This window comes from Lissotriton vulgaris, chromosome 10 (genome assembly GCF_964263255.1).
Source record: "Lissotriton vulgaris chromosome 10, aLisVul1.2, whole genome shotgun sequence".
Classification (NCBI taxonomy): domain Eukaryota; kingdom Metazoa; phylum Chordata; class Amphibia; order Caudata; family Salamandridae; genus Lissotriton; species Lissotriton vulgaris.
In genome coordinates, this window is record NC_141698.1 from 132,615,483 (window position 1) to 132,629,490 (window position 14,008).

At 46.0% G+C, this 14,008-nt stretch overlaps 1 protein-coding gene across 1 annotated transcript in view; it reads right to left on the minus strand.

Moving 5' to 3' along the window:
- Positions 1-3,506: 3,506 nt before the first annotated feature.
- AMZ1 (archaelysin family metallopeptidase 1) overlaps positions 3,507-14,008 on the minus strand; it is a 91,703-nt gene continuing 81,201 nt past the window's right edge. The window contains exon 6 of the mRNA XM_086942394.1: positions 3,507-4,130. Within this exon, the coding sequence (XP_086798520.1) occupies positions 3,567-4,130 (564 nt within the window). The 3' untranslated portion in view covers positions 3,507-3,566. The remainder of the gene's footprint in view (positions 4,131-14,008) is intronic.

Genomic DNA, 14,008 nt, shown 5'->3' on the forward strand with positions numbered 1-14,008 from the left:
ACCCCCATTTCTGAATCGTTTTTGGCCACTATAGGTGTGGCAGGGTATACTCAGACATGAGTCCCTTTCTCAATGCACCATCAGGATTCAAGCAAGCCGGGCCGAAGACGGCTGAAATGCCAGAAACCGGTCCCCGGTAGCTTGTCTCCTTTCTGGTGAAGAATTGGCTAGGTAGTTTAGTCTGCCCTGTTCCCATGATGCACTGGGCCAGGGACAGACTGATTTGCATATAGCCAGGTTCTGAACTGGGATGGTGCAGTGAGATAAATAACGGTGATGGATCAAGCCCTGATCTTTGGACTGGGTAAGAGTGGTCTGCTTAATTCAGACACTCTGTTCATCACCACCCCCATTTCTGAATCGTTTTTGGCCACTATAGGTGGGGCAGGGTATACTCAGACATGAGTCCCTTTCTCACTGCACCATCAGGATTCAAGCAAGCCGGGCCGAAGACGGCTGAAATGCCAGAAACCGGTCCCCGGTAGCTTGTCTCCTTTCTGGTGAAGAATTGGCTTGGTAGTTTAGTCTGCCCTGTTCCCATGATGCACTGGGCCAGGGACAGACTGATTTGCATATAGCCAGGTTCTGAACTGGGATGGTGCAGTGAGATAAATAACGGTGATGGATCAAGCCCTGATCTTTGGACTGGGTAAGAGTGGTCTGCTTAATTCAGACACTCTGTTCATCACCACCCCCATTTCTGAATTGTTATTTACAACGTGACGCATCTAGGCAGATGCGTCACATTGTAAAGACCTGCGCCACATGAAACCTGTGTCAGGTTTCATGTGCGCGTTCTGTCACAGGGTGGGCGTTCTCTCGCAGGAAGGGGCGTTCCCTCGCAGGAAAGCCCTGTAAAACTGACGCAGTGAAATCTACAAGATTTCACGGAGTCAGTTTTACGACGCTGCAGCGTCAAATCCTCATGCCTGCTTGAAGCAGGCATAAGGAGTGAGGCACCATGTTGAGTATGGCTGGCCCCTGTGCATTGCAGGAGTTGCGTCGCGCATGCGACGCGACTCTAGCAATGCGCCACCCGTGCGCCTCAAGATGCGTCACGCATCTGCCCCTCCTTGCACCGTGGTGCGCCGCATTGTAAATGCGACGCATCTGTGGTGGCGCAAGGGGGGGATTACGTGACGCATCTGTTCTGGCGCATCCCTGCTGATTTGCAGAGATGCGCCAGAGACGTAAATATGCCCCTTGGTCCTGTTTTTGGTTTGGACAGCTGAAAATAATAGCAGAAGGAGAAAGGTGTTGAGGGCTTCTTTCCTCTCAGACTTTCCTGGAGAAGCTGTTGTTCACTGAAGTTCTCATGGTAGTATTTCTTAGTTAAAGCACTATGGTCTACTATGATTAGCATGAAAAGGCTCCCGGCTCTTGACTAATTATATGAGTCACTCATTCTTGTAGTGGATCAATAAGTAGAGAGGTAGACGCTAAGATTATAGAACCATGGGTGAACTGCCAGGATCCGACTCAAGGGACACTTTCACAATTATCAGGTAGACTTACAAAATGATCAAGTTAGACTTAAAAATGACATCTCACAGGCTGACAAAGATGTGTTGCCAGAGTTGAAACGACAAACGTACATGGATCCTAAGAGTTTATAAGTCACCGTCGAGAGCATGGGGTCTCTCATAGGCTGGGACCTACGACATATAAAGTTTCAAACACTTGTTCGGATCAAACATTCAAGAGAAACAAATTGGCCAGACTATGTCCTCATGTCTTAAAGAAGACATTTATCTCTCACTTCTCCTGAATGAGCATCAGGTCGTGATCAACAAAAGATTAACAGTTCAAAGAATCTATCAGGTGTGTTTAATCACATTTATTTTATGTTGTTTCTTTGGATAACCCACCTGTTTATGAAATATCTTCACAGCGCTATGGACTGTGGCATTATCTGAAAAACAGACTGAAGGGTGTTGCATAAAAAAATGACTTGCATCCAGTTGAAGATCTAGGCTTAGAAATACTTTGTGGATTTTTCCTACAAATATTGAACTTCAGAAAAAAGTATTGGTGTCAGTGATTAACTTGTAAGTAAATCAGGATGGCTGTGGTTAGTTTGCAACTCTCAAAAAAGTCTCTGAAAACATTTGCTGGAGCTGCCTTTTAAAAATAATTAAGAAAATCAGCTCCACCCTTTTGGTCTCTTTTATATTACTATCTATGACTAAGCTATGCATGTTTGAATGATGACCTTCCATCTTAGCCAGGACTTCATGAGGTTAATTAAAACCTCAGCTATGACGTCACTGGCTACTGGGCTATTTTAAAATTTACAGAGGAGTCAAGCCACCTTCTGAGCAGGGTATCCCACCAACTACTGCTCTATTACACTGGATACTGTGCCATCACGCTTGCGCCTGAGTTATCAACAGACTGGTGAATCAACTAGCCTCCCACTGAATATTGATCTATTCTATTTATTTAGCCTGATTAATTTCTCCAGTTTTATTATTTATTCCACTGGCTACTTTTATACCACACTATTACTCAAGGTTTCACCTACTGAGCTACAAGTCTAGAACTTGAGGTATTGCCCCACTGGCTAATAAACTGTCATTATATAGGCTACTGAGCGTTCATGTTGGCTTATCAATTTTCCTCCAATTGACTGTTGAGCACACATCTGTCTACGCACTGAACTATCCTACTGACTACTGAACTGTCAGCCCATCAGCAACTGAACTACCACACAAGTATCTTAGTTGAAATTCTCCTGGCCAATGAGCTATCACAAAGGTTCCTTAGCTAGCATCCTACCAGTCACAGACCGCAAGCTATCACACTGGCTACTCAGCTCTCATACTGGCTACTGTGCTACCACACTGGTGTCTTGGCGAACATCCCACTTGCTATTGAGTCAACATAATGGCTACTAAGGTCTCCTGTTTTCTAATGATTAGTAGCGTCAGCTCCATAGCCACCTCAACACATAACTCAAGCAGTTCTAATACTCAAATGGTCCATCTTTTTAGTTCATAATTGTAAGCAGGTTTCACTGCAGTAGGAAGAGAACTAGCAGTGTGCTTTGAGCAGTAGAGAACAAACTGAGAAATGCAGAATACATCAGCAAAAAGGCAGTTCTATCTTTCATTAAACATTCTCTAGATCCCTCATCAAAAGCACCTCTCTAGCAATCAATCCGCTAGGGACCAGTCAGAAACTAATTAGGCAGCCATACAATGGATAGGTTATTTGTATATTTCGTTATTTCGCTGTATCAGCTACACTTTCAGATCTCTTTGGAAGTCGAAGAATTGATGCCAACACTTTAGTAACTCAACGTAACAGTAAATCATGGTGTACCTCTAGGGTACTTCAAAATCTGTATAGTTACACTTAAATTGAATTTCAGGTCAGTCATTTATCTAGTACCAATAGTTGTGTTCAGTAAGCTGTAGAAAATATTTAAATGTGCCTAACGTTTAAGAGTAAACCTCTTGTTGTCACTTAAATCATGACAAATCGCTGAAAAGGGATAGAGGAAAAATTCCAGTCATAGGTGTTCACTGGGACGGTTCCACTTGCACTGGAGTGCAGGGGTTCTGCTAGCTGTCCTCCCAGTCCCATCGCGGAGGCGAGCATCCATCCTTTGAGAGCCTTCTTGAGCTCAGTCTTCTTCTGAAGGATGAGAACCTGTCCCCCAAGGTCCTTCTAAACCCTGTCTTGTCTCTGGTCAACTGCAGATCCTTTTTTGGGATGGGCAGCTGACCAGTGAACATGTCCCACCTTGCGAGGGCATCCACACTTCTGTCCAGTGCAGCCAGCTCTTCTTCTGACACATCTCGTTCCAGAGCACTGATGCAGCGTCCAAGCCAATCCTCATGTCTTTTGAGGATGCCCGTGACCTCCCCACAGGCTCCCTGCTGGCTGCTCATATCTTCCATAGAACACATTGGCTCACTTTGCTCCATCTCGTGTCTGAAGGAAAGGACTGGAGTGCAAGTGTCGGGCGTCCAAGCTTCAGATAGAGAAGTCAACAGCTCAGACTCATTCTCGCCGCACATTCCAGAGTCGGAGCTGAGCGGAAGGATGTCCTCTGATACGGAATGGTCAGCTGAACCCTGGCTGGACCAGGCCGATAGAAGAGTTCCTGTCCAAGCAAAAAGTTTCTACGGAATAAAAAATATTTATATTTAACGTTAAACATTGATATAGGTTCTAGAACACTTGAGAAGATATACAATGACAGTAGAAGAGCTTACAGAATTTCCAGTCAATGTCAGTATATGCCAAGACTCTAGTAATTTTATCATAACATACCATCACCTAAAGTTAAGGAACCCCAAAGCACAATAAGTTGATTTGCCTCCCAATATCTCTGCCAGGGACAAGGCTTCTTGACCATAATCAGGACATCCCAGATCTATGGTTTAATGTTAGCCCGGTTTTGGTTTGCTGCCAATGCCTGGATCTTTCATTGTTAATGACGGGGGTTTGACCTGATGGCAATGTCTGGTGTCATGGGAATAGGGTTACCAGATGAAGTAATGTCACTGGGCCATGACTTGGTTTAGTTGACTTCAACTAACTGGACTCAAGCATCTGAAAATTATTTTATGTAAAAGCAGGGCTTAGGATTGGAAAGTAGTGTACATGGGGCCGTGAAGTAATGATAATCATACCTCGGTAAGGAGACAGAATTTGGCACCTACTACAGGTGTCTACTGGGAGTCTCTTAACCTAATCCCCCGAGCTTTTATGCATACACTCTTCACTGTAACATGGCTTAAAGTATGACAAACGTAAACACAAATGTATAAGAAAAAAAAATACAAAGTGGACAAAAAGGATCTCTATAACTTACGTAAAAAGATAGACTGAAATTCATGGGGACTACTACTTGGAATAAACTCAAGTGAACGTGCTTGCTGGTATTGGTACAGTTAATAAGCATTAGAAAGTGGTCCCTCCATGAAAGAGATAACACAAAAGCTTATTTACAAGCCCCTTGCACCGCTGGTACATCACTTTTTCCCATATTATAAGTGCCACACCGGCGGCACAAGGGGCTTGTAAATAAGCCCTATAGTAAGTGTTAGACTTGGCATCTGTTGGCGTATTTCCTCTGAGTTTTTGCTTTCTGACCGCCCGGTTTTGACTCTGTGTTTGCTGGTGTAGCGTTTCTGCGCACTTTTCGAACTGCAGATCAGTGGTAAAGTGCAAGTGCTCCTGTGGTAAATTGCATTATAGATTGAGGTTTCCATGTCTGGATATTTGATTTACTTGGCAGGCCTTAATAAAGTGCACTGAGTGTGCCAGGGCCGGTGAATCAAATGCCACTCATGGGCCTGCAGCACTGATTGTGCCACCCACGCAAGTAGACCTGAAAAGGTAACTCAGACCCTCCATTGAGGAGTCTGCGCGCAGTTTGTAACTGCCATGTCGACTTAGCGTTGCACACACTTGCCAGTCCCTCACCTTCCCTTTTCTTACATGTCAGCCACCCCTAAGGTAGGCCCAAGGTACCCCTGTGTGCCGGGTGCAGTGTATGTGAAAGGTAGGACATGCCCTAATGTGTGTGGCATGTCCTGATAGTGACTTACGGCCAATCTCGTTTTTCGCTATTGCAAGGCTACCTGTTCCCCATAGGACAGAATGGGGAGTTTGTTTATGACATCTTATAAACATAATTGGCCCAGGGAACTAGGGGGGGAAATAAAGTTCAGTTTGCCTAAACTCAGAATCTAAAGATGCATCTTTCAGTGAAGGTGATTTTTACATTCTGTGTTTGAAAATACCACTTTTAGAAAGTAGGTATTTTCTTGCTCAGTCATCCCTTGCGCCTCTGCTGGAATGTGGATTGCCTGCCTGGGTTTTGGATGACAGAAGACTTGGAATAAGGAGTGGCTCCAGATAGTCTAGGTGTGCCAGGAAAGGGCTGAATAGATCTGGGCTGCAATTGGGGAAGGGGGAGGAGATTTTCCTTGCACCTCAAAGGGCCTGGTATTCCTCTGACCATGTCGTCTCCACCTCCTGCCAGGAAGTCACACCAGAGAAGGCAGAACTGGTTCTGACTGGGCACAAACGCTCTCTGCCTAAGAGATCAAAGGATTTTGGGATATAAATACTGTCACCCAGACCCTTGAACTTTAGAACTCTTTTGGACCAAGAAGAAGAGCCAGAGAAGCTGTGAGGATGAACTACCACTTTGCTGTGTGCTTTGCTGTGTTGGCCTGCAGTGGCTGCTTCTGTCTTGGGCAGTGAAAGGACTGGACTGAACTTTCTGCAATCTACTTTGGGAGTTTTTCCAAGGGCTTGAGGTAGAGCTTGCCCCCTGTTCAAGAAGTCTCAGGAACCACAAATACTTCAAGCTTTTCTGCCCTCAGCACTGAGAACTGTGTGTTTTGTGCTGCAACAGAAGAAAAGCAACCCGACGACGTCTACAACGCCACTGCTGACTCTGTGTCCTGAAGGCACCGCAGAGGGTACTGCCGCAATGCCACACCGCGACCCTGGTCTCACGAACGATGCCACTGAGCCACTGCTCGCACAGCGACCCGTAGGCACCACACTCTGCACTGCCTCGCTTCACAACGATGCCTTGGTATCTCCAACTGCGCCGCTCCACGCTGAAGTTGACGCTGCTGCTTGCACCTTGGTTCAAGGGCGCCGCACGTAAAGTCGCACGATGCACCGCCCTCATCCCACAGCACAGCCTTGGCCTACCGACACCGGCGCCATTGACTCCAGTTCATCAGCAGACGACAGCGCTTCAGCAACGACGATGCCGCTGCTTGCACCGTGACCTGCCAGCACCGCGACGAGCACCGCCTTCATCTTGCACCACCTTCATCTCACACCGCAACCCTGGTCTCACTGACGACGCCATCTGATGCCACCACCAAGCTGCTGCTCATACCGCGACCTGAAGGCACCGCACGCTGCACCGACACCTGCTGACGCCAGCGCTCCTGACTCCAACAGAGAGGAGATCGAACTGTAATGCGTGTGACCGCGAGGCCCCCCACAACTCCTGCACCGCCCTCCGGAACAGAAGCCTGCGGACGCTGTGCTTTCAGAAGCTCAACGAGAGGTCGCTGACACCCAGCATTTCTAGGAGGTAATGTTTCCAGGCCTTACCCGATACCGTAGCTGGCCCGCGACGCCGTGGTCAGCCAGAACTGTTTGGCTTTGTTTGCTCACGACTCTGTGATAGTCCCGGAGAGCTATCAACATCAAGGAACTGTTTTTCAAGCGTATTTTGATAATTGTAGATTTTTAAGTCCTGAATGGTGGATTTGTATTGTTTTGGTCTTGTCTTGAATATATTGGATATTTTTCTAAACTGGTGTGGTGTCCTTTTGTAGTGCGTACACTGTATTATTGTTGGTTATGTGCAAATGCTTTACACAATGCCTCTAAGATAAGCCTGACTTCTCGTGCCAAGCTACCAAGGGGGTGCGCAGGGGTTATTTTAGGAGTTTAACTCCCTTATCCTGACTAGGAAGAAAGGCTCTTATTTGGACAAAGGTGCAAGCCCTTGCCAACTAGAGACCCCATTTCTAACAGTGAGGTATCATGACTCATTTGTATTCACAGACTCTAACTTGAAACATAGGCACGCTGATACAGGAAGGAGTACTCCGAGTCAGATATGTCAGGTGCCCATTTTTCCAGGAAAAAACCCCTAAAGACAGTAAGAGAAGAGAACGAGTGTGAGGGACAAAACATGGAGCAGCCACACTTCTTCGATAAGCCAGTTGGGTGATCCGGGAAGCCCAGTGACAGGCAGTGATGATGTTTTTTGGACTGACGGAGTCCACGCACCCATTGCTATTTGGTAGTGATGGATGAAGTCCTCAAAGGTTGGCATCCCCTTGGGTTGGAGTGCTTCAACCTTGATGATCGTAGTCCCTTGAAGATAACTCTTTTTGCTTGACTATGTTGGAGCGATACTTCTTAACGTGTGAGATATTCCTTTGATGTATTTTTGGTCAGACATGGCTGACACGCGTCACTCACACTGGGGTAGCCAGGAATGGGACTCAGTCAGCCATTCTTCTCCTGGCGTTGAAGTACCAGAACCAGATCTCTGTTGATGGTGGTAGCTCAACAACTGTGGTTGGCACACCACCTGATATAGCCTTTTTCTTCTTGGTTAATGGCCATGATGATGATATGCTTTGCTTGGGAATCATTTTCTATCTGGGGATGTAGAGTCTGGATCGTTTTCCCAAACACCAGTTCTGAGGAACTCTTTCCAGAAGAACGATTGGGGGAATGTTACGATAGACCCTGAGGACTTGAAAGGGGAGCTGTTGTGTCGATCAGTGAGACAGCTCGGCCCATTAGACTGTATTGTTGATCATGGGCGAGAAAGTTTGAGGCACACCATCTGCTTAAGGTCAGAACATCTTTCAGCAAGTAATTATTAGCTAGGCCATGAAATGGTGACACTCCTTACTGATAAAAGGTGAGTCTGTTGTTAGTTTTCAGCATTGCTTGGATGTGCTGGATAGTACTAACTGTCCTGGTTGTGGGACAACATCCCTGTGCCTTGACACAAATTACACACTTTGACAGTATCCTCCAATAGGCCGTGCAATCCTCAGCACTAAACTTTCTCTCTTAGCAGTTTCTTTGTGGACACCATGCACCTGTAGCTCTCATGGACCATGTCCACCATCCTTCCATGTGAGGGTGATAGCTCTTCTTGCAAGTTTGAATCCCTTTATTTTGTCTCCGCTGATCTCAGCAGGGCATTACCTGTTACTGCTGACATGTCTCAACTCAGCTTCTCCATGATCTGTTTTACTTCACCTACCATTGGGTCTTGGGAGGATTCATGATCCAGTTCACCCACAGAGATTTGTTCATGGATATAATGGCATAGTACAAAGTTTAAATATTTTCCCTAAAGCTGTGTTTTTTTTCAGTAACAGGGACGCACTGGCTCAAGGCATAGTCTCCCAGATTGTCCAGGCTTGTGATGGGCCTTGCAGTCATATTTCATTAAGCATATTCCCCATGTCTATATTTGGGGGCTAAATCTTTTTGCATCAATTTCCATGGACTTGTGGGAATACCTGGTGATCCAGTAGAATAGTGAATGGTTTCTGGTACAAGCACAGGCATCAATTCTCAAAATCCTGTTCTCAAGCCAAGCTTTCCTTCTCAGGATGGGAATAGGTCCTCTTGGTCTCAGTCAGATTTTGACTGACATAAGAGGTGAATCTGCCTTGCTGAGTCATAATCTGGTTTGAGTTCAGCCAGGATACTGCCTCAGCCAACTGAGCTGGCGTCCACCATCAGTTCTGTGTACAAGTTGGGTCTGGAATATACCAGATCAGTGGTTCCCAAACTTTTGACTCCTGAGAACCCCCATTGACTCACCACTGGAAGCCAGGGACCCCCAGCAATTTGTATGATTTCATTTTCAAACATTAAAAGAGTAATTTGAAAAAAATAAACAAACGTGCACACAAATATAAACACTCGAATTACTAAGGATTTTAGCATTTTGTATTGAAAGAGTTTGCAAAAAACAGAACATTTTAATGGGAAGGTTGGTGCTGCATCTCAGTGATTCAATTATAAATGGTTAGTTTTATTTCGCAGTACGAGAAGGCTCCTGCTCCTGCCAGGGCCAGATTGGAAACCCAATGCAGCCCTGGCAAATGTTTTCAGACCAGTCCCCATACAGTGCACACCAAATGCTGTGAGTGAGCCTGACCACTACAAAGGGGGCTTTGGGGGGGATCTCCCCCCAAGAAAATTTAGCATACAATGGTGCATTCTACAACACATTTATCATTATATATTGAATTGTATTAGCTTTTAAAGAATAGTAAATTATGATCTTACTATGCACAAGGAAACAACAATCTTTGTTGGGGTTCTTCAATAATTCCCTTATTATAACCCTCCAACAGTGCCTCTCATTTCTCCATAGCACACCTGTCACGTGTATTTAATTTGTTTTATAGCCTCTTTCATACCATTGTAGGATGTCAGAGCACTTTACATCACACACATAGAGAAAATGAATCATACCTGTAAATCAGTGTAGAGGAAATTTTACATAAGGTAAAGGGGACAACAAGGTGTAGGATTCACATGTCATTCATTCTGGTAGGCATTTTTAAAGAGTGCTTGGTCTGGAAAAGCACAAACTCGGGATTCAGAACAGAACACAGTGGTTAGCTTTGACTAACAATAAAAATGTATTTCCACCCAAATAAACTCCTTTAACAGCATCAGGGGAATGAAAGACTGGGAAAAAATATAAGTTACTAACTTGTACCATGCAGTGTGTACGCAGCTCTTTGATGACCGTTAATAGGTCACTGTGCTAGATTATGAGCTGCAGAGTAACCAAAGAATCTGTGACAAAAGCAGTAACCCACTGACCTATGCACATAAAATACTGTTTTTTAAAATGCATGGTACACTTTTCTATGCAGCAGGCATATTAACCCTCTGTGCTACATTAGATAAGTCAAACCTGCCACTGAACAAAACTCTCATCTCTCTCCAGCAGGTACATTAATCACAGGTGTTATCTTGACACTTTTATTGTTGCTCGAAAACTGCTAATTTTACAAGAAACTTTGCAGTGCTTTTAAAACTGCTGCCTGCGGACCCCCTGGGAATGTGTCACGGACCCCTGGGGGTCAACGGACCCCAGTTTGGGAAACGGTGTACTAGATCATCAACTGGGGTGATTCTCTCTTTCATATCCTGAAACGCACCTGTGCATTCGGGAGATCAGGTGATGGGGTTGGCCTTGTCTAGTGAATTGAGTGTTAATGGTGGTAAAGTCCTTGATGAATCTGAAACACTAGCTCATCATTGATCTCACGTCGGCTGTATTGGTGGGTGTCTCATTTAGCAGTATCACTTCAGTCGGGTCCGGTTGCTGATGCAGGAAAAGATGTGGCAGATAAATGTGAACTCATCCTTTTCCAACTCACACATGATAGTGTTCAGGGTGACTCCGGCTGCCTCTGAGCTCGTACATATTTCTGTCCTGACCTTCTTTGGTGAGGTCAAAAATAGGTTTATCACCACCATAAGTTAAGGTTTTTTGTATGATTCGAATAAAACTTCTGTTAACTTCTTGGAAAATGTCAGCTGCTGACGATACCCCAAAACTGAAGTATTCAAACAGAACAGCCCCATGTGCGCGGAGAATGTAGAGGTCCAGTTTGAAAAACATAGATGCCCAACTCAGACTCCTGATCATGTCAGTCAGGTGAGGGCCTAGGGTTCTCTCCGTTTCAGTAATAGTATTTGTTACACTCATGTCAACAATCAACATAAGAATATCTTTACTCCTCTAATCGACAGTGTAATTGAACTGGTATCCGACAGTTTTGAGCCACCGGATAAATACGTTTATTCATTCAGAATGTGACATGTATGTTTCCCTAGGCCACCAATCATGGCTGGGACCATGCTAAGGATGCAATGTTGTGATAACACAATGACTCTCATAACTATTAGGCCCATAAGATGTGCCTTGACATTGCTGAGGAGACTTGGGGCAGGCACCAGACCCTTGACCATGTGAACGTCTTCTTGAAGTGATGCATTGCCATAGGTAAAAGCTTTGCAGCATTTTCTTATATTGCTCACTGGATGGCACACGCCCTCCTTGAACATGTCTACATTAGATGGCAACAGTTTCGGCTTTACTGACCTCTTGACAGATTCCGAGGCCCACCTAATAATGCAGGTGCTTTCAGTGTCCTGCCCAAAAGTGGCGGTGTGATGTCTTTCTGAAAAGCAATGGATGCTGTTTTCTTGACTTCTTTCTTGTTGTTGCAGTCACTCACTGACCCGCCTGCAAGAGGATCTCTGGCTCCCCTTTGAAGTGCAGGCAGGTGCTATGTACAGGGGTGCCGCTCGTAGCCGTTTCAGTGGGTCCAGAGACTTTGCCCTCCATACCTGGATCGTGGGATACAGCCATTGCCTTTGCCTGAAAGCATATTGCCGACCGGGGCTGCTCGAGGAAGAACACAGACAGGGAGCGGGACTGCGAGGTCCAGGAGGCTGTGCGTGTAGGTGATCAAACTCACCTGGCCCTCTTCCCGGCCACCTCCTCCGTCTATTTAGCTACGCCCCTATCCACGACTCGTGGGACGCGCGCGGGCGAAGCCCGGCCCAAGGGTGGGCCCGTTTCAGCCCGTTTCAGCCCGTTCCAGACCGACCCAGACCGGACCGGGCCTGCCCTCTTACATTTCAGGTATTTCAATTTCACTATCCTTGCCACTGAGAAGTATTGTTGTCGGGGAGTTGCTTAGCACTACAATGGCTGCTCGGGTAACAAGGAGTAATGCTATGGCCAGTAGAGGGCAGCTAACTGGCATGCTGGACAACTTCATTATTAGAGCGAACTCAGTCATCGACCCGGGAATCACCCTAATGGAGCGCAGGGTGTCGCGGGACTTGGCAATGGCTAAGCACTCTTCTATGTTGCCTCCCGCCCTCCTCTCCTCCTATAAATGAACATCATTCCCCGACAGTGCAGCAAGCGCGCCAAAGGCAAGCCTGTCTGCGCCCATCATCGCCAGGACATCGCCTCTCGCCTGTACCCCTGGTCGAGGTCTGCGGGAAGTCCGATATTATAGTAAAAAGACCTTACTTGCACTAAATGCAGAGCATACCTGTGGTGAGCTGCAGGGTCAACTCGGGCTCACACGCCTACAGTGTCATTCCTGTCAATTTGTTGTACCTAGGCCCTGTTTGGCCAGACAGAGATCTGGGTCTGCCAAGAATGTCTTTCTCACCGTCCTTCAGCTGAATGTTAGATCACTCGCCAAGCAATATTTAGAGGTACGGACACTCATCTTAGAAGAATCTCCTGATGTTCTCTTCTTGTGTAAAACATGGCTGCGCGATGATATGATTACTTTACCTAATCTTACGCTTCCGGAAGGTTACCTGATTAGCTTTGTAAATAGGGAGGCTAGAGGCGGCGGCATAGCTGTCGTTTTCAAAGAACAATATGCCTGCTCCTTCATCAAGGAAGATATTTTGGGCTGTGAAGGTGCCCGCTTTAATATTGCCATTAGCCCGCGTTTCTCGCTGTCAGGACTTTACATTTACCGACCCCCAGGACTTGCATCCAAGTTTATCGATTCTTTACTGGAGGTGGCTAGTTCCTTGGTGGTGGGATCGGCTAATTTTACAATTCTAGGAGATTTGAATCTCCATTTCGACCAGGTTCACGACCCTACCATCAAAAATCTCCTGGCAGACCTAGCGGCCCTACAATTAGACTCTCTAATTCAGGTCGCTACGCATTCGGCAGGGCATATATTGGATCCATTGTTTTCCAACATCCCGGAGATTAAAACGGAAGTGCCCAAACCTATGGGATGGACTGATCACTACCTGGTTAAAGCCACGGTGGAGGTTTTGGAGCCATTCAAAAGGGATGGGCTGAAACGGGTCGTTAAGAGGCCATGGCACAAACTTAAACCTAATCATCTCCATGCCTTCATAGGGATGTTTCCCAGCGGGGACACTTTGGACCCTGATACAGCATACACCTCCTTCCATGACTGGATCATGAGGGGACTTGATGCCCTCATTCCGGCTAAGTGGACTAAGGGACGCAGTTCCCCCTCTAACCCTTGGTATAACGACGCCCTGAGATCCATGAGGAAAGATTGTAAGAGGGCTGAGCGAACATGGAGAAGGTACTATAAAGATGGAGATAAAATGGTGTACCTAGCTAAATTAAAACTATATCATAAAGCAATTTGCTCTAGGCGTGCTATATTCTATGCGGAAGAAATTAAAGCTAGCTCTAACCCCACTAAATGTATTTTAAAACTGGTACAGGAACTTCCGAGTAATAGAACTCCTGCTGCTAGTATCACTTCCACACAGCAGTGTGAGGACCTTGCCATTTTCTTTGTAGAAAAGGTGCAGAAAATATACAGGTCTTTTCCGCAGCACTCTCTGGATTCACACGCCTCCACTAATACTAATGCTGGTGGCACTGCTCTGACTCACATACCAGAAATCTCGAATGATG